The sequence below is a fragment of the Pan troglodytes genome, chromosome X, assembly GCF_028858775.2.
Source record: "Pan troglodytes isolate AG18354 chromosome X, NHGRI_mPanTro3-v2.0_pri, whole genome shotgun sequence".
In the NCBI taxonomy this organism is placed as follows: domain Eukaryota; kingdom Metazoa; phylum Chordata; class Mammalia; order Primates; family Hominidae; genus Pan; species Pan troglodytes.
The window spans coordinates 145,404,705-145,423,273 of NC_072421.2; the positions used below are offsets into that span (position 1 = coordinate 145,404,705).

General features: G+C 38.4%; 1 protein-coding gene across 1 annotated transcript in view; it reads left to right on the forward strand.

Annotated features, from left to right (window-relative positions):
• FMR1NB (FMR1 neighbor) overlaps positions 1 to 12,119 on the forward strand; it is a 44,751-nt gene extending 32,632 nt beyond the window's left edge. Inside the window, exons 5-6 of the mRNA XM_521295.8 lie at positions 10,319 to 10,464; positions 11,956 to 12,119. Of these exons, the coding sequence (XP_521295.2) occupies positions 10,319 to 10,451 (133 nt within the window). The 3' untranslated portion in view covers positions 10,452 to 10,464; positions 11,956 to 12,119. The remainder of the gene's footprint in view (positions 1 to 10,318; positions 10,465 to 11,955) is intronic.
• Positions 12,120 to 18,569: the final 6,450 nt, after the last annotated feature.

Consider the following 18,569-nt stretch of genomic DNA (forward strand, 5'->3'; position numbering starts at 1 on the left):
ATAAGGGACATATACAAGTATCCAAAGTAGAAAATCATTGTCCGTAAAAGAGGTACAGATAAAAAGTTAGCATGTAGATGGCTTCTACGGAAGTAAACTTGGGAATTTTTTTTTTAAGACAAGTTCTCGCTCTGTCACCCAGGTTGGAGTGCAGTGGCACAATCACGGCTCACTGCAGCCTCGACTTCCCGGGCTCCAGCAATCCTCCCACCTCAGCCTCCCGAGTACCCAGGACCACAGGCATGTGCCACCACACCCAACTAATTTTTGTATATTTGGTAGAAACAGAGCTTCACCATGTTGCCCAGGCTGGTCTCAAACTCCTGAGCTCAAGGAATCCACCTGCCTTGGCCTCCTGAAGTGCTGGGATTACAGACAGAAGCCAACATGCCCAGCCCGTGGGTCCTGGGCTTTTCTTTTCCTGGGAGAGTTTTATTATAGCCTTGCTCTCGTTACTTGTTATTGGTCTGTTCAGGTTTTGGATTTCTTCCTGGTTCAATTTTGTTAGGTTGTATGTGTCTAGACATTTTTCCATTTCTTCTAGATTTTACAATTTATTGGCACATAGTTGCTCAGAGTAGCCACTATTGAACCTTTGAATTTCTATGGTATCAGTTATAATGTCTTCTTTTTCATCTCTGATTTTACTTATTTGGGTATTCTCTCTTGTTTGCTTAGTCTGGCTAAAGGTTTGTGAATTTTATTTATCTTTCTTAAAAAAACAACTTTTTGTTTCATTAATCTTCTGTATTGTTTTCTTCATTTCAAATTTATTTATTTCTGCTCTCATCTTTATTATTTTTATTCTCCTAATTGTGGGTTTGGTTTGATTTTGCTTTTCTGGTTATTTAAGATGTATCATTAGGCTGTTTATGTGAAGTTTTTCCTCTTTTTGATATAGGTACTTACAGCTATAATCTTCCCTCTGAGTACTGCTTATGTTGTATCCCAGGTTTTGGTATATCATGTTTCCATTATCAGTTGTTTCAAGAAGTGTTTTAATTTCCTTCTTAATCTCTTCATGGATTCATTGGCTATTCAGGAACATATTGTTTAATTTCCATGTGTTTGTATAGTTTCCAAATTTCCTTTTGTTATTCCATTTTGGTGAGAGAAGATGCTTGTTATCGTTTTAATTTTTTTCAATGTTTTAGGGCTTGCTTTGTGACCTAACACACAGTCTATCCTTGAGGATAATTCATGTGCTGGGGAAAGAAAGTGTATTCTGTAGGGTTTTCTCTAAATATCTATTTAGGTCTATTTGGTGTACAGTGCAGATTAAGTCTGATGTTACTTTGTTCATTTTCTGTCTGGAATATCTCTATCCAGTGCTGACAGTAGGGTATTGAAGTCACTAGCTATTATTGTACTGGGGTCTATCTCTATCTTTAGCTCTAATACTATTTGCTTTATGTATCTGGGTGTTCCAGTGTTGGGTGCACATATATTTACTATTGCTATATTCCATTGCTGAATTGGCCTCTATCATTATGTGGTGACTGTCTTTGTCTCTTCATATAGTTTTGTTTTGAAATAGATTTTTTCTGATGTAAGTATAGCTACTCCTTCTCTTTCTTGGTTTCCATTGGTATGGAATGTCTTTTTTTCATTCCTTTATTTTCAGTCTATATGTGTCTTTATAGGTGAAGTGTGTTTCTTCATATAGTTTTGTTTTGAAATATATTTTTTTCTGATGTAAGTATAGCTACTCCTGCTCTGTCTTGGTTTCCATTGGTATGGAATGTCTTTTTTTCATTCCTTTATTTTCAAGCTATATGTGTCTTTATAGGTGAAGTGTGTTTCTTGTAGGCAACTGATGATTGGGTCTCATTTTTATATCCATTCAGCCACTCCGTGTCTTTTGATTGGAGAGTGTAGTCCTTTTATAGTCAGTGTTATTATTGATAAGTAATGACTTACTTCTGCCATTTTGTTATTTGTTTTCTGGTGGCCTTGTGGTCTTCTCCTTCTACTTTCCTTCCTTCCTGTCTTCCTCTAGTGAAGGTGATTTTCTCTGGTGATATGATTTAGTTTCTTGATTTTTATTTTCTGTGAATCCATTGTATGTTTTTTGATTAGAGGTTACCATGAGGCTTGCAAATACTATCTAATAACCTATTATTTTAAGCTGATAACAACATAACATTGTTTGCATAAACAGTCAACAAAAAGGAAACTAATAAAAACTCTACCTCATAGTTTCATCCCCCAATTTTTAAACTTTTTATTGTTTCTGCTTGTATCTTATAGTAGTCGATGTTTTGAAGAATTGTTGCAGTTAATATTTTTGATTGGTTCGTCTTTAGTCTTTCCACTTAAGAGTAGTTTATACAACAAAGTTACTTTGTTATAATATTTTGTGGTTTTCTGCATACTTATTATTGCCAGTGAGTTTTGTACCTTCAGATGATTTATTATTGGTCATTAACACCCTTTTCTTTCTCATTAAAGTATTCAATGTAGCATTTTGTGTAGGACAGATCTGGTATTGATGAAATCCCCCAGCTTTTGTTTGTCTGGGAAAGTCTTTATTTTTCTTCATGTCTGAAGGATATTTTTGTTGGACATACTGCTCTAGGGTGAAAGAGTAGTATGTCTTATTTTTCCTTCAGCACCTTATATATATCATACTACTCTCTCCTGGCCATAAGGTTTCTGCTGGTAACTCTGCTGCCAGACTTACTGGGGCTCCATTGTATGTTATTTGTTTCTTTTCTCTTAGTGCTTTTAGGATCCGTTGTTCATCCTTGACCTTTGGGAGTTTGATTATTAAATGCCTTGAGGTCATCTTCTTTTGGTTAAATCTGCCTGGTATTCTATAACCTTCTTGTACTTGTATATTGATATCTTTGTCTAGGTTTGGGACATCCTCTGTTATTATTGCTTTGAACAAACTTTTACCCCATCACCTTCTCTACCTCCTTTTTAAGGCCACTAACTCTTAGATTTGTCCTTTTGAGACTATTTTCTTTTTTTTAAATTTTTAAAATTTTATTATTATTATACTTTAAGTTTTAGGGTACATGTGCACAATGTGCAGGTTAGTTACATATGTATACATGTGCCATGCTGGTGCGCTGCACCCACTAACTCGTCATCTAGCATTAGGTATATCTCCCAATGCTATCCCTCCCCCCTCCCCCCACCCCACCACAGTCCCCAGAGTGTGATATTCCCCTTCCTGTGTCCATGTGATCTCATTGTTCAATTCCCACCTATGAGTGAGAATATGCGGTGTTTGGTTTTTTGTTCTTGCGATAGTTTACTGAGAATGATGATTTCCAATTTCATCCATGTCCCTACAAAGGACGTTAACTCATCATTTTTTATGGCTGCATAGTATTCCATGGTGTATATGTGCCACATTTTCTTAATCCAGTCTATCATTGTTGGACATTTGGGTTGCTTCCAAGTCTTTGCTATTGTGAATAGTGCCGCAATAAACATACGTGTGCATGTGTCTTTATAGCAGCATGATTTATAGTCCTTTGGGTATATACCCAGTAATGGGATGGCTGGGTCAAATGGTATTTCTAGTTCTAGATCCCTGAGGAATCGCCACACTGACTTGCACAAGGGTTGAACTAGTTTACAGTCCCACCAGCAGTGTAAAAGTGTTCCTATTTCTCCACATCCTCTCCAGCACCTGTTGTTTCCTGACTTTTTAATGATTGCCATTGTAACTGGCGTGAGATGGTATCTCATTGTGGTTTTGATTTGCATTTCTCTGATGGCCAGTGATGGTGAGCATTTTTTCATGTGTTTTTTGGCTGCATAAATGTCTTCTTTTGAGAAGTGTCTGTTCATGCCAAGTCAATCCTAAGCCAAAAGAACAAAGCTGGAGGCATCACACTACCTGACTTCAAACTATACTACAAGGCTACAGTAACCAAAACAGCATGGTACTGGTATCAAAACAGAGACATAGATCAATGGAACAGAACAGAGCCCTCAGAAGTAACACCGCATATCTATAACTATCTGATCTTTGACAAACCTGAGAAAAACAAGCAATGGGGAAAGGATTCCCTATTTAATAAATGGTGCTGGGAAAACTGGCTAGCCATATGTAGAAAGCTGAAACTGGATCCCTTCCTTACACCTTATACAAAAATTAATTCAAGATGGATTAAAGACTTAAACGTTAGACCTAAAACCATAAAAACCCTAGAAGAAAACCTAGGCATTACCATTCAGGACATAGGCATGGGCAAGGACTTCATGTCTAAAACACCAAAAGCAATGGCAACAAAAGACAAAATTGACAAATGGGATCTAATTAAACTAAAGAGCTTCTGCCCAGCAAAAGAAACTACCATCAGAGTGAACAGGCAACCTACAAAATGGGAGAAAATTTTCGCAACCTACTCGTCTGACAAAGGGCTAATATCCAGAATCTACAATGAACTCAAACAAATTTACAAGAAAAAAACAAACAACCCCATCAAAAAGTGGGCGAAGGACATGAACAGACACCTTTTGAGACTATTTTCTAGATGTTGTAGGCATGTTTCATTGTTTTCTTTTTTCTTTTGTCTCCTCTGACCATTTTAAATGGTATTAAATGTATTTTAAAATAGCCTATCTTCAAGGTCACTAATTGTTTATTCTACTTGATCAATCTACTATTAAAAAACTCTGATGCATTCTTCAGTATGTCAGTTGCATTTTTAACTCCAGAATTTCTGCCTGATTATTTTTAATTATTTCAACCTCTTTTTTCAGTTTGTCTGATATAATTATGCATTCCTTGTCTGTGTTCTATTGAATTTCTTTGTGTTTCCTCAAAACAGCTATTTTGAATTCTTTGTCTGAAAGATAATATGTCTCTGTTTCTCCAGGATTCGTTTCTGGTGCCTTATTTAGTTCATTTGGTGATTTCACATTTTCCTGGATGGTCTTGATGCTTGTGAACGTTTGTCTGTGTCTGGGCATTGAAGAGTTAGGTATTCATTGTACTGTTCACTATCTGGGCTTGTTTGTACCTGTCTTTCTTCGGACAGCTTTCCAGGTGTTCTAAGGGACTTGAGTGTTGTGATCTAAGCTGTATTCACATTAGGAGGCATACCAAATCCAGTGACACTGTGACTCTTGCAGACTTGTAGAGGTACTTCCTTAATGATCTTGGGAAAAAAACCAGAATAATTCTCTGGATTACCATCAGAGGCTCTTGTTCTCTTCCTTTCCTTTTCCCCAATCAAATGGAGTCTCTCTCTCTGGACTGAGGTGCCTGGAGCTTTGGGGTGAGGTGACCCAAACACCACTGAGGCCACCACCACTGGGACTGCACTAGGGCAGACCTTAAGCCAGCACAGCACTAGGGCTTGTCCAAGGCCCACTGTAATCACTACCTGGCCACTGCTTATGTTTGCTCAAGGCACTGGGACTCTACAAACAGCAGGTGGCAAAGCCAGCCAGCCTTGTATCCTTCCCTTCAGGGTGGTGAGTTCTTGCAGGCCCCAGGCATGTCCAGGGGTACTTTCCAGGAGCCAAGAACTAGAGTCAAAACCTTAGAAATATACCCAGTGTTCTGTTGTACTGCAGGTGATCTGGCACTCACCACAAGATGCAGTTCTTCCCACTGTTTCTTCCCCTTTCTACAGGCAGAAGAGCCCTACCTTGTGGCAATCAACACTGCAGGCCCACAGGGAGTACTGCCAATGTTCTCTTAAAGCCCAAGGGCTCTTCTATCAGCTTGTGGTGAATGTTACCTGGCCTGGGACTCACCACCCTTCAGGGCAGTGGGCTCCCCTCTGGCCCAGGGCAGGTCCAGAAATGCCATCCAACAGCCAAGGCCCGGGATTGGGTACACTAAAAGCCCACTTGGTGCTCTACTCCCCTGTGACTAAGCTGGTATTTAAGGTTCGAGACAAAATTCCCTTTACTTTTCCCACTGCTTTTCTCAAGCAGGAGTCTCTCCCTGTAGCCACCACAGCTGAGGATGTGCTGAGTCACACCTGAATTCAGCAAGTCTCAAAGTCTCACCCAAGGCTCACAGCATAACCTAGGTATCACTGCTTGTTATTCAGGGCCCAAGGGATTTTCAGTCAGCAGGTCCTGCTAGGACTGGATCCTTCCCTTTAAGGCAGTAGATTGTCTCCTGGTTCAGGGTGTATCTAGAACTGTCATCTGTGAACTAGGGCCTGAAAAGGGGACCTCTTGACTCTGACTGGTGCCCTTTCCTACTGTGGCTGAGCTGATATCCAAGATGTAAGACAAAGTCTTCTTTACTCTTCCCTCTCCTCTTCTGAAACAGATGGAAGGAGTGTCTTTTGGAGCTATGAGTTTTGCAGCCTGGAGTTAGGGGAGGGGTGGCACCAACATTCCCTTAGCCACCCTGGCTAGTGTGTCAGTAGGTTGTGTGCTTCCTAAATCCACTGACTCTTAACCCAGTTCAGCACTAGGACTAACCTAAGAATTGCAGTCCTTGTGGCCTAGACTGCCTTTCAAGGTTATTGAGGGCCCCAGTGAACTTTTGGCCCACAGTGGCAAGGCTTGCCAGATTCAATCCTGACTACTGGGATGGGTGGTTCCTCTCTGGCCAGGTCTGGTTTAAATAGTCCCTCTGTGAGTGGGCATCAGCTGAATTCAGCCTGGTTTTGCTTTCTGCTTTAACAGGGCAGCTCTGAGTTCAATGTAATGTCTCACAATTGCTGCACTCTTTCTCTCCCAAGTGCACAGATTCTCTTTCTGTGCCATGCAGCCACTGCTGGGGGATAGGGGAGAGGCGGCATTGGCAATTCAAGACTGTCTTTCCTACTCTCTTCAGTACTTCTTTCAGCTGTATGAAGTTAAAAGCAAGTACTCTGAGTGCTCCCCTGATTTTTGGTTCTTATGAAGGGGCTTTTTTTTTTTTCCCTGTGTAGATAGTTGTTAAATTTGGTGTTCCTATGGCGGGGTAGGATGGGGGTAATTGTTAGAGCATTCTGTTCTGCCATCTTGCTCTGTCCTCAGGCCATTTCTTTCTTTCTGATCAGTTATGTTAAACTCTTGACGTTCCAAAACACCCAACAAATTTCTTCAATGATGTATGTTTTTGTTTCTTTGAGCCCCTAGCCTCAGAGTTCCCTGATGTACTCAATCCGGAGGAATTGCCCCTTTACTCATCCTTGGCCACCCAGTTTCATGCCCACATCTTGAACATTGTTATTCACTCAGAATTGAACCTCTGAATCTCTGAAATCTTAAAGTTCAAAATCCTACTCTTTCACCATAGGTTCCTTGTCCTCCAGCTTTTTCTCTGCTTCATTTTTGCTGAACCTGTTCTTTAACACATTGAGGCCTCCAGTGTCTTTAACTCTCTCTTTTCTCCCGGTCTGCCATCTTCCTAACGTCATCTGCTTTTTTTTTTTTTTATCCAGCCTGGATCCCATTGTCTAGTACTTTAATCCATTCTTGTTTCCAGTCCCCTTGTTTCATGGAAACTGAATCCATACCACTTCTCTGCTCTTAGATCTAGGCTCCTGGGAATTTTTAGAAGAAAAAAAATGTCCCACTACTGTGTGGATCTGTGTCATTAGGAATTTCCAGTGAGCTCACTGAACATTTCCAGCCATGCCACTCTACTAGATGTTTACAAACAACATGCCACCTTGTCACTCTGAGTCTCATAAAGTGTATCTGCTGACTGAAATGCTCTTATGCATCTCCCCACCTCCACTTTTCTTTATCTGGCTCTCTCCACTCAGGCTGCAGGCCTCATCTTAGAGGTCACCTCTTCTAGGAAGCTTACTCCAAACCTCCTGCACACATTGGGTCAGGCTTCTTCTTGTCTGCCTTCTACCAACCTCTGATTACCTCTACTTGAACTCATCTCAACATAATATTGTTAGTCTGTATATCTACTTTCCCTTCTAAATTTTAAGCTCCTCAAGGACAGGTACCATATCTTAGTCATGTTTATGTCTCTAGTACTCATAATAATGTTTATTTAATAAATGAGCAAATATATCAGTGAGTGAATGAGTGTGCAAGAAATTGACCTTTTCCGTGTGCGTATGCTTGTCGTGATATATGACACTTTATATGAAAAGAAGAAAACCACCTCTAGGACACTGAAAGATCATTTCACTCCTACTCTCTCCCTTGGGCATTTTCATTGCCTATTAGGTAGAATAGCCAACCTTGGATCTCAGTAGTAAATGTTAGTCATATAGCCAGTTAGTGATGAGGCTGAACAAAAACCAAGTCCTCTGAAACCTAGGTCAGTTTTGAAATAATAAGGCCGTGTTGCTTTTTTGTTGTTAATTAAGGTGAAATGTACATGATCAAATTTAAAAGAAAATCTGTGGATAAAGAAAACATAGTCATTTTAATTATATAAAGTAGGCTATATTGACGTCACAGCATTAGAAAAAAGCATAAGTTCTCAATTTCTTCTCTAAAATCCTGAAATTCAAAAATTTCTGCAAACCTAAAAATTTTGTTTTATTCATTTTGCGACAAACCTGGACTGAGATTCCTTCTAGTCATTATTTAATTCTCAGAGTGAATATTCATATATTTGTTGCAGAAATGTTACTGTGTTTGATTATGAGATGCTACCCCAGACCCCATGGGAATGTCATGTAGTATTCAATATATCGTGTCATATTACCTTTCTAAATCCAAAAGAATCTGCATTCTCAAGCACATCTGGCCCCAAGGTACTGAGAACTGTGTAGTTGTTTCAGTTATTATTTTTTTTTAGACTGTAGGTAACAACATGGCAACATAAATAGGCCATAGATAAATCATATAAATATATTTTTTGCCTTCATTCACCATTTCATTTATGCCCAGAGACATTTTTTGATTAATTGGGAAAGAATTTGTTTCTTTGCCCCACATTTGTCTTACCTAGTGGAGCTCAGTGTCAACCCAGTAATACAGTTTTAGGGGAGAAAAGTTAGTATTATTTATCTTCAAAGTCATAATTTCAAAGGCAGACTTATCTTTCTCTGGGACCCACATGCTCAGAACCTTGTTTTTCTGTACAGCTAAGTAGCACTTACAAGGTCCTGGTATCTTCTTCTGTATGCTACCTAGCTTGAGCTGAGGATAGGATTATTTATCTGTCATTACCTCTTCATAATATTGTGTGCAAATCTTTCTCTTTTTTTCTGTCTTTGGATTTTTCTCTTTACCTCTGCCATGAACATTACTATTTTTTTTTCTTCTTGGCTTATGTTTAGTTCTTTAGAAAGTAAAAGCCCTATAAGCATAAAAATCAACAAACATTTCCATTTCCTCTGTGGGATATAAAAAGTGATAAGGTGAGGTTCCAGTCTGAAGGAATTTACAAGCTTTGAGGAGAGAATGAGACAGGTTAGTGTAGTAGGAGAGAGATTGTACTTTAGATTTAGGTAGGTCTGGATTTGAATCCTGGTTCTACTACTGAGTAGTTTGGTGACCTCGGCAAGTTACTTTCCGTCTTGGTGCCTCAGTTTCCCCATATGAAAAATGGGAATGATAGAAATAGTACCTGCCTCATCAAGTCGTTAATGAAGATTAAATGAGATCATGCACATGAAGTGCTTATTATGCACATAGGAAGTTTATCATACCTGCTGCTAGCCATTATTCACGAACACTGCAAAGTGGTCTAATGGAAAAAGCTTGTACTTTAGAGTCAAACAGACCTACGTTTAAATTCTAGCATCTCCATTACTAGTTATCTGTGACCTTGGGTGAATTATTTTACCTCTTTAAACCCCAGATTAATCATTTGCAAAATAGGAAACACACTATCCACCTTCTAGGGTTGTTATGAGGATTTAATGAGAAAGTATATAAAGCACTTAGTGAAGTTCTTGGCATGTGGTAGCCTCTCAAGTGCCCCTTTACCAACTGTCCACACAAATTACAAGGAGGTACGAGATTGTATACCCAATGACAACAGGAGTAAGTGAAAGTGCTTTGAAAATTGTAAATGCTAATACAATGTGAGCCATTACTGTGTAGATTTGAAGTTCATAGGAGGAAGGAATCCCTCTAAACTAGGAGTGGAAGAGCTGGCTTCCTAGACAAGATAATATCTAAACTTACCGTTAAAGAGTGGGTAACATTGATGTCAGCACAGGGAAGTGGGAGAGCATTTCTGTTACAGAAGGTCACATAATCAAAATGACTGTATAGAGAATAATAATGATGGTTATGATGATCAATATGAGCAAGCCAAGTGGAATAATTTCTATCGGATTTATTAAATCTGGTGAGTTAAAAATATCAGGTGGGAAAGTATAGTTATCTGGGCAAATATTTTTTTCCTTATAACCCTCACATTGTTATTCTATCACTAATGAGAAATAAGGTTTCACTTGAACTTTTTATGTTACAGCGAACCGGCCGATGATTTACAAAGGCAGGACAACACAGTTGTAACGGGTTTGAAGAAACGAAGGAAGCGAAAGAGGAAGTCTGAAATGTTACAGAAAGAAGCAAGAGGACGTGAGGAACATGGTGAAGAGTAGCAAGAGATCAAAGGTAATTGACAATAGGATATAAAGTTGAAGTGCTCAATCTCTGATTCTTGTTAGCTTTATATTTCTACCATCATCTTGGCTTGACTGACACATTTTTTTAAACCACACAAATGTTTGGATCACAGGAGGGCCAGCTTCTGAACAAATATTTATCACTAGAGATATTGAGATGGTAGGAAAATGGATAAGAAATGTGCCAAATTGTTTTGAGTGCCACATTATATGGTATACACAGGTCAGCTTTTCAGAGGGAGAAAAGAAGTTGATCCTGCCCACTCTGACTCTGTGGCTCCCTGATAGACACCCTTGGTAAATAATGAAGGCCACAGTCCTCATATGTGACCACATCACACATCCAGGGGAAGGAGAATGGCCTTAGGAGTCTGACAGAGCTGAGATTGAATCCTGGATCTTACCTGTTAGTCTCAGCTACCTGTTCTTCAAACCTGCACGATGTAGTGTTAGAAGAGGTTGAGAGAGGGATCCCAGAATCATATACTAGGGACTACTTTGTACAGGTTATACTTGTACAGGGTTATAGATCCCTAGCCTTGACTTGGGTCTCCTCCTCCCAAAATAACTGTGAAGGGACAAGTAAGAATAAAATGGTTGGTGAGAAACAAAGCTGTATCTCAGGGACTGGGAGTAAGGAGACCCAGGTCATTAACTAGTAGTGTTTCCATGGGCAGTGAAATTAACCTTTCAGTTCCTTGATACCATCATAGATTTTTTGTGTAATTTAAACAATATAATGTATGTGAAAATGTTTTGAAAATTGCAATGCAGTACCCAAAATTACGGTATTAAGTTACAGAGAAGCAAAGGAATGGAATGACAGGCCATTGAATTCCGTGTCAGGAGACTCTGGCTTTAGTCCCAGTTCTGCCATTATTTACAGTGTTTGCTTGAGCAAGTCCTTTAACTTTCTTGGGCTTCATTTCACCAATCTTCAGAATAAGAAGGTTGATTTGATGAATAGGAAAAGTGATTTATCTCAGAAGAAAAAAAAGAAAATCTTTATATAAGGTATCATATATGTATATTTGATACATATTTACTTAAGGTAACACATAAATATGTATTACTATAATAATGCCTGTGTGTTATTATCCATATAAATATATTACCTTGTATTAGTTTAATGCAATACATGTGTGCATATGTACACATGTACACACACATATATACATATGTAACATTATAACTAGACTAACAAAACTTGGTTTCTGTGGACCATTCACTGAGACATGGAAGTTAACTTTGTTATTCAGAAATTATCTCTGTAATGATATTTGCTCTAATCTGTTTTATATGTATGCCTCACAGTAACAGAAGATGATGTACCGGCAAACTGAAAATACATAAGTTAATCATAACATTCACTATATAGAATTTGATAATTTTGTTGCAGGGACTTCTTTTATGACAAAGTGTGATATGTGAATACCAGCCTTTTCAAGTTGTTTAACCCTACTTTACTTTTCTCCCATAGCATTATTTTCCCCTCAAGACAACAGAAACCATTCAGAGCAGAGGGGACTGTCTCAGCCATGCAAACCTCATGGAGCATTTTGGAAAGCTAAAAATTGGTTCTTATTTTTGTCATGTTTACTTTCAAACATGAAATAAAATTGAGTTCTGTTTTCATGCATCAAACCAGAATCTGAATTCTTTTTATTAAAAACAGTTCCTACAGAATCTTTAAAAACATGCCTAAAACACCGGTGGCATTCAGATCCTAAAAAGTTACATGATTTTTGCAACTTGGGTTATTGTATCAACGTATACTTCGGTTGGTACTAAATAAGACAGATGTTCCATATTGTTATTCACCTGTCAGCAAGCAGAGAGAAAAACCCCAATGATCATATGTTGCAGTGTGTGATACTTTGTTTATTTTGAGGAAAAGAGGTGAAGATAATTTGTAGGGTTTTTTTATTTTATAAATTATAACGTTATTTTTCCCACTATAAAAGTAAAATACACTTATAGGAAATTTGGCAAAGAAGAATATATAGGATAAAGGAAAAAATCAAATCATAATTTCACTAGTGCTAAATACTGTTACCTTGTTGTGTTTTCTTTTCTTTTTAAATAATTGCGTTCTGTGATATATATGAATTTATTATGCTGTTTTTAAAAATTATGTCTTATGATTCACTTTTTTCTTTTGAAATATGTGAGACTCAGGTTTACCTGGGCTTGTTACTTATTCATGTGGCAAACATTTATTGAGTTCCTGTTATGTGCCATGCACTCTGTGTGCTTGGAGATAGAGTCATGAGCAAGACAGACTTGGCCCTGTCTTGATGGAACTCACAGTATAGCTGGAGAGGAAGCCAGGTAAAGAAGTAATGACAGGGCTATGATAAGAAGAGTACCAAGTTCTGTGGCAGCACATAACAGGGGCACCTTGCCCCAGACTAGTAGTCGCTTGGAGAATGAGAAGAACTGAAAGGGGAGGACACTCAAGTTTCTCAGGATTCAGTTATGATATGAATAGATTGCAATTTTGAGGGAAGAAGTCTTGGTTTTTGGTGATCAGAAAAGAAAAAACTCTTATTACAAAAACTTTAGATAGATCCAAAGCTTGCAGATATAATGAGAATAAAAGAGTTCCTGTCAAACGGAGGTTCATAAAGACACCATACCTGGGAAATGTGCACATCTCCGTATGTGCTCTATTGCAGGAGGCGTCATTTGAGCCAACAAAGCACAAAGCCCCACAATTGAAAATGCTTGCTGAAGGTAAGATCCACAACATGTGCATTGCAAGATTTATCAAGACAGCAGTATGATTACCTTCTGAAGAAGCTGTCGAGATGTTTGATAGACACCAGACAGAAGGAGACCTGTTGCAGATACCCTTTTGAATCAGGAGTCCAAACTTTTCAGTGCAACTCACTTGGATGCAAATGAAAATAATGTGGTCATTTATTCATTTCTTCAACAATATGAGCTAGGTACTGTGGTGCCGGGGAGACAGAAGCAAAAAAAAATACAAAAATATCTGCCCTTATAGAGTTTACATTCTAGTGAAGTAGCCAGAAAAGAAACAAAATCAATCAGTAAAATACATAGTATGTTAGATAACGTGTGCTAAGGAGGAAAAAAATAAAGCAGGGAAAAGTACTAGGGAGTATGAGGGAAGTATGTAGTTTTACATAAGGTGGTCAGAGTAGGTCTCACTGAGAATATGGTATTTGAGTGAGAATCTCAGGAAGGAAGGGAGAGAAAGCTGTACAGATATCATTAGGGTGTGTATGTATGTGTATTATATATATATGAACATATCATATATACACAAATAAATGTATTATAAGAAATTGGCTCACGTGATTATGTAGGTGGATAAGTCCCAAGATCTGCAGGGTGAGTCAGCAAGCTGGAGATCCAAGAGAGCTGGGTTTAGTTCTAGTCTGAGTTCAAAGGCCTGAGAACCAGGAGAGCCAATGGTATAGTTTCCATTCAAAAGCTGGTGGGCTTGAGACTCAGGAAGAGCCAGTGCCTCAGATTGAAGGTATTCTGGCAGGGGAAATTCTTTCTTACTCAAAGGAAGGTCACTCCTTTTTGTTCTACTCAGGCCTTCAACTGATTGGATGAGGCCCACTCATGTGAGGGAGCACAATCTGCTTTACTTAGTCTACCAATTTAAGTGTTAATCATATCCCAAAACACCCTCACTGACACACCCAGAATAATGTTTGACCAAATATCTGGTCACCCTATGGCCCAGTCAAGTTGACACACAAAATTAACCATCATAGTCTAAAGTGCCTAGGACAGTGTCTGATGTTCAGCAAATAAAATATCTGTGTGTATAATTGAATTAGAAACAAAAATGACTTGTGGAGTTCTTCGCTTTTGCTATGATGAACAGGCATCTCCAAGGCAAAGTGAAATCTTAGAAAGGAGTCATCATGTATACCAAATGATCACCAGAGTTCAGTAAACAAGTGTTTGCTTTGAAAGTTATTTCCCAAGAATCTGATATTGCTGCTCTAAATTTTCAGAGCTGTATTCAGCAAAAACAAAATGAAAAAGAGCAACAAAAAAGTTCGTTGTGTAGAAATAAATAATAAAATAACTACATAAGAAAACAATTCCTTTAGAACAAGCTTGTCCAACCTGCAGCGCATGGGCTCCACGTGGCCTAGGACGGCTTTGAATGCTACCCAACACAAATTTGTAAACTTTCTTAAAACGTTACAAGAGTTTTTTTTTTGCAAGTTTTTTTAAAGCTCATCAGCTATCTTTAGTGTTAGTGTATTTTATGTGTGGCCCAATTCTTCTTCTTCCAGTATGGCCCAGGGAAGCCAAAAGATTGGACACTCCTGCTTTAGAACCTAATATTGAAATTTTAGTGAAGCCATTTGTAATCTATAAAGAAGATAAGCATAGTCTGAAGTAATACTTTGAAAGCAATAGAGAAGAATTATCTGCAACTATTCTTTAACAGATTAGAAGTTAGGTTTCAGGGTACACAGACAAAGATTATCATTAAGTTGTCAAAGAGTGTGAGCTTAGAGTGACTGTCGAACAGTTAGTGCTGTAGAATAAATGCTGGACCAGAGATGAAAATTGAGGCAATCGAAGGTTGTTGTTATTAACGATTAAATGCCAAAGGGACTCACAAGAGTGGGAAGGAAATAAGGTTGTTCAGAATGCTGTCTCCAACACCAGTGCCTAATGCAGTACCAAATCATGTCTGACATGGATGTTTAAGCCCTGCAAGTCATAGATGGGTAGATAATAAGTGTGTCACTAATGTACAAGCATTAATGGTCAGAGAGTCATTTCCCTCAAGCCATGACCATATCTGTTCCAAATGAAAAGATACTAGCTAAATGAGAAGTATCTCTGATGAAGAGCCTGAATTTAACTTGACTAGGGTGACTGCTTTAAGCCAGAGGTGCTAGACAATCTCCTTACTTCCACAGACACAGGGACTTTAAACCAAGGATCACCAAGTGGTCAAAAACAAAGATCTTTCACTTCAGCCCTAGGACAAGCAGACTTCGGTAGAGAATCTGGATACATGTAAAGTTCAGTCACTTGGAAAATGTGGACAAGCTCTCTCTTGGCTATTAGCATCAGCATCGTGGACAATGGAAGCTCTATAAAATAAGTGGCTCTTTAGTGTAATAAAGGAATATTTTATTCATTATGACATTTTGGAATGCTTTTTGTATTTATGGTCTAAATGATACACAAATTTCCCTTGTGGGGACTGGGAGAACTGATACTACTACGGGATTGCCAGCCTGAATTTAGAGCCCCAGCACTCCAGGTTAGCGGCTGCCCTCCCCACATCTCAGGCAGGGGACTTGCCAAGAGAATTTACCTGTAGATGAGTTATAACTTCAAGGGTGCCAAACTCAAATGGAAAGGTATTCAGGACTAGCAGGACTGGCTATTTGACGTGTGGGGCCTAGTGCAAAATGAAAATATGGGGCCCTATTTCAAGATAGCAACAGCAGAGCATTAAACCAAGCATGGGACCCTTCTAAGAACAGGATGCTATGTGACTGCATAAGTTGCATACTCAGGAAGCCAGCCTTAAGAAATAGGTTAGCTCATAGGATTGATGCAGTGCTTAGCAAGGGATATCAAGGTGTACTGTGAATAATAAACTCTACTTAAATATTTCATTGGCTTCAATTTTGCAGGAGTGCATATATAAAGCAGAATGCACTGTTTATAGTACTATCAGGACACTATACTCAGCAATTCATTCATTCATTCATTCAAGAAATACTTATAGAGCCCTTATTTTTTGTCAGTTACTGTTTTATGTACCAGGGATATAGCAGTGGGCAAAATGGACAAACATTTTTGCTCTCACGAACTCTACATTTTGCGTATGTGTTTGCTGTCTAATTGAGGCTTATTTTAATTTCACGCATTATAGTCTCTTGCATAGCCAAGCCTGGCTATTTGCATCATGAGGACAGAACCACAAAGTCACTGCCCACTTACTGGCAGGATACAGTAGGTGAAGGCAGAATAAATAGGCAGAAATGACTCTTTGAAATTTAAAAGTTGAGAATAGTGTTACGAATGCACTGAAACTATGACTTGACAGGTAAGAGGAAGTATGAGGGGTAGAACTCTAATGGGTAGGTCCATTGCTTGCTAGTCAGGATTCCTAAATCCTTCTCATGGCTTGTACACACTACTTGAGTGATGTTGGCCCAAATGATAAGAAAAAAATAATAGTTGCCTGTCTTCTCCTAGAGGAAAGTTCTCTGAAAATAATCAAGACAGTATATGTTGGGTTATGAGATGCTAATTAGTTCATAACATTCTCTATAATTACGCTAATCATTCAACACAATTTAACAGCCTCCTACTGTATGTTAGACACTGTGTTAAATACTGGGAGAGGGTAAAAATGAATAGCCACAGTCCTCCTTAAGAAGCTTGCAATCTAATGAGGCAGACATTTGTCAACAGTGCCTTAGACTTAGAAACAGATCACTGCTATGGGAACAGAGAGGAGAGGTGCCTAACGTTCTTTGTGATGGGTAGAGCACGGAAACATTTTCCAAAGTTCTAAGGAATTTTGAGCAAACAGGAAAGAGAGATGACATCGGAAAGGCAAAGAATGTCTGAATGTGCTGTAAGAGCAAAGGAAGGCAATTGACAAAATTTTTAAAGGCCTATGTTTCCTCTTGCTTGCAAAGTTCCTTTAAATCAGCATACTGGGTCATATTGAACAGAAGTTGTCATGTTTGGCAAATCAAGTTATTATATATGGCTCCCTCCCCCACATTCCACTCCGCCAGTGCCAAAAGATTGATAGGGGAGTTAATGGAACTTGGTGTCAAACAGCAATGAAAAGTCTAAAAGTCTAACAACGAAGTTTTTCAAAGATCTTTGAGCAGGGCCAGTATATGAAGGGAAATGTACAAGATAGGGCCTACGTATGGTGGAGTGGTTAGGGTAAAGGTTTCTTTTTGCAATCTTTACTTTCCCCTACTTGTTCTTAGGGTCAGACCCCAAATTTTTCAGGTGAATTTTACTGAAATTTCAGAACAAATAATCCCAATCTTATATATGTTGTTCTACAAAGTAGAAGAACAGAAAAATCTGCTCATCATGTTTATGAAACTAATATGCTATAGATATCACAACCAGCCAAAGGTAGTGCAAGAAAAAAGTGACAGAGGCCAATTTAACTTACAGACATAGATATAAAAATCTTCCAAGTCTGTCTATCTATCTATCTACCTATCTGTAATCTCACGATGTACTAGGTAGACCTTATTTTAGGAGTTCAAGGATGTTTCACTGCTGGAATGTGCAGGAGTATAATTACATTAATGGAACAAAGGAGAAAAATTACATGATTTTCTGAAAAGTTATAGAAGAAAGCAATGGATAGATATCAATGATGATTTCAGATTTAAGGAACTCAGTACACTAGAAATGGAAGGGAACTCCCCTAACCTTATAAAAGTAAGCCAAAATAAAAATATTTAATGGAGAAAATGTAGAAGCATTCCCTTTAAGGTCAAGAGCAAGGCAGTGATGCTTGTTATCACAGCTACTATTTAACATAATACTGGAAGATCTAGCCAAAGAAATTATATAAGAGAAAGAAATGACCTCTAAAGTCCAAATCAGGGATTAGTAAGAGAATTAAAATTGCTAGACCCAGCCCCTAGAGCCTAAATGTGGCCTGAAACACATACAAGTCCATTGCATAACTGCTTCCCCTTACTTAACTGCATTGGGCAAAGATGGCCAATTACCCGGGTTGCCTAGGATGGAAGAGTTATCCTGGATGTGGAACATTTCATACGAAACCTGAGACAGTCATCCTAGTTCTGGCTCTGATTTCTTTCTTTCCTTATGATCCCTGGAAATTTACTTTCCTTTCAAGCTAGGCTATGCATTAAAGTTGGATGGTTTAGGTATTATATTTTATTCAGCATTCCTAGATGTTTTTAAGCAGAAAGTATATATTCATATCAGCTCAATCTGCTCTTTTGCCAGAATTCTCCTTATTTAGCCCTTAATAATAATGAAATGTTTAATGGCATGGGAAAATGCTCATGTGTAGAGTGAAAAAAGCAGATTATAAAACTCTCTATATAGTTG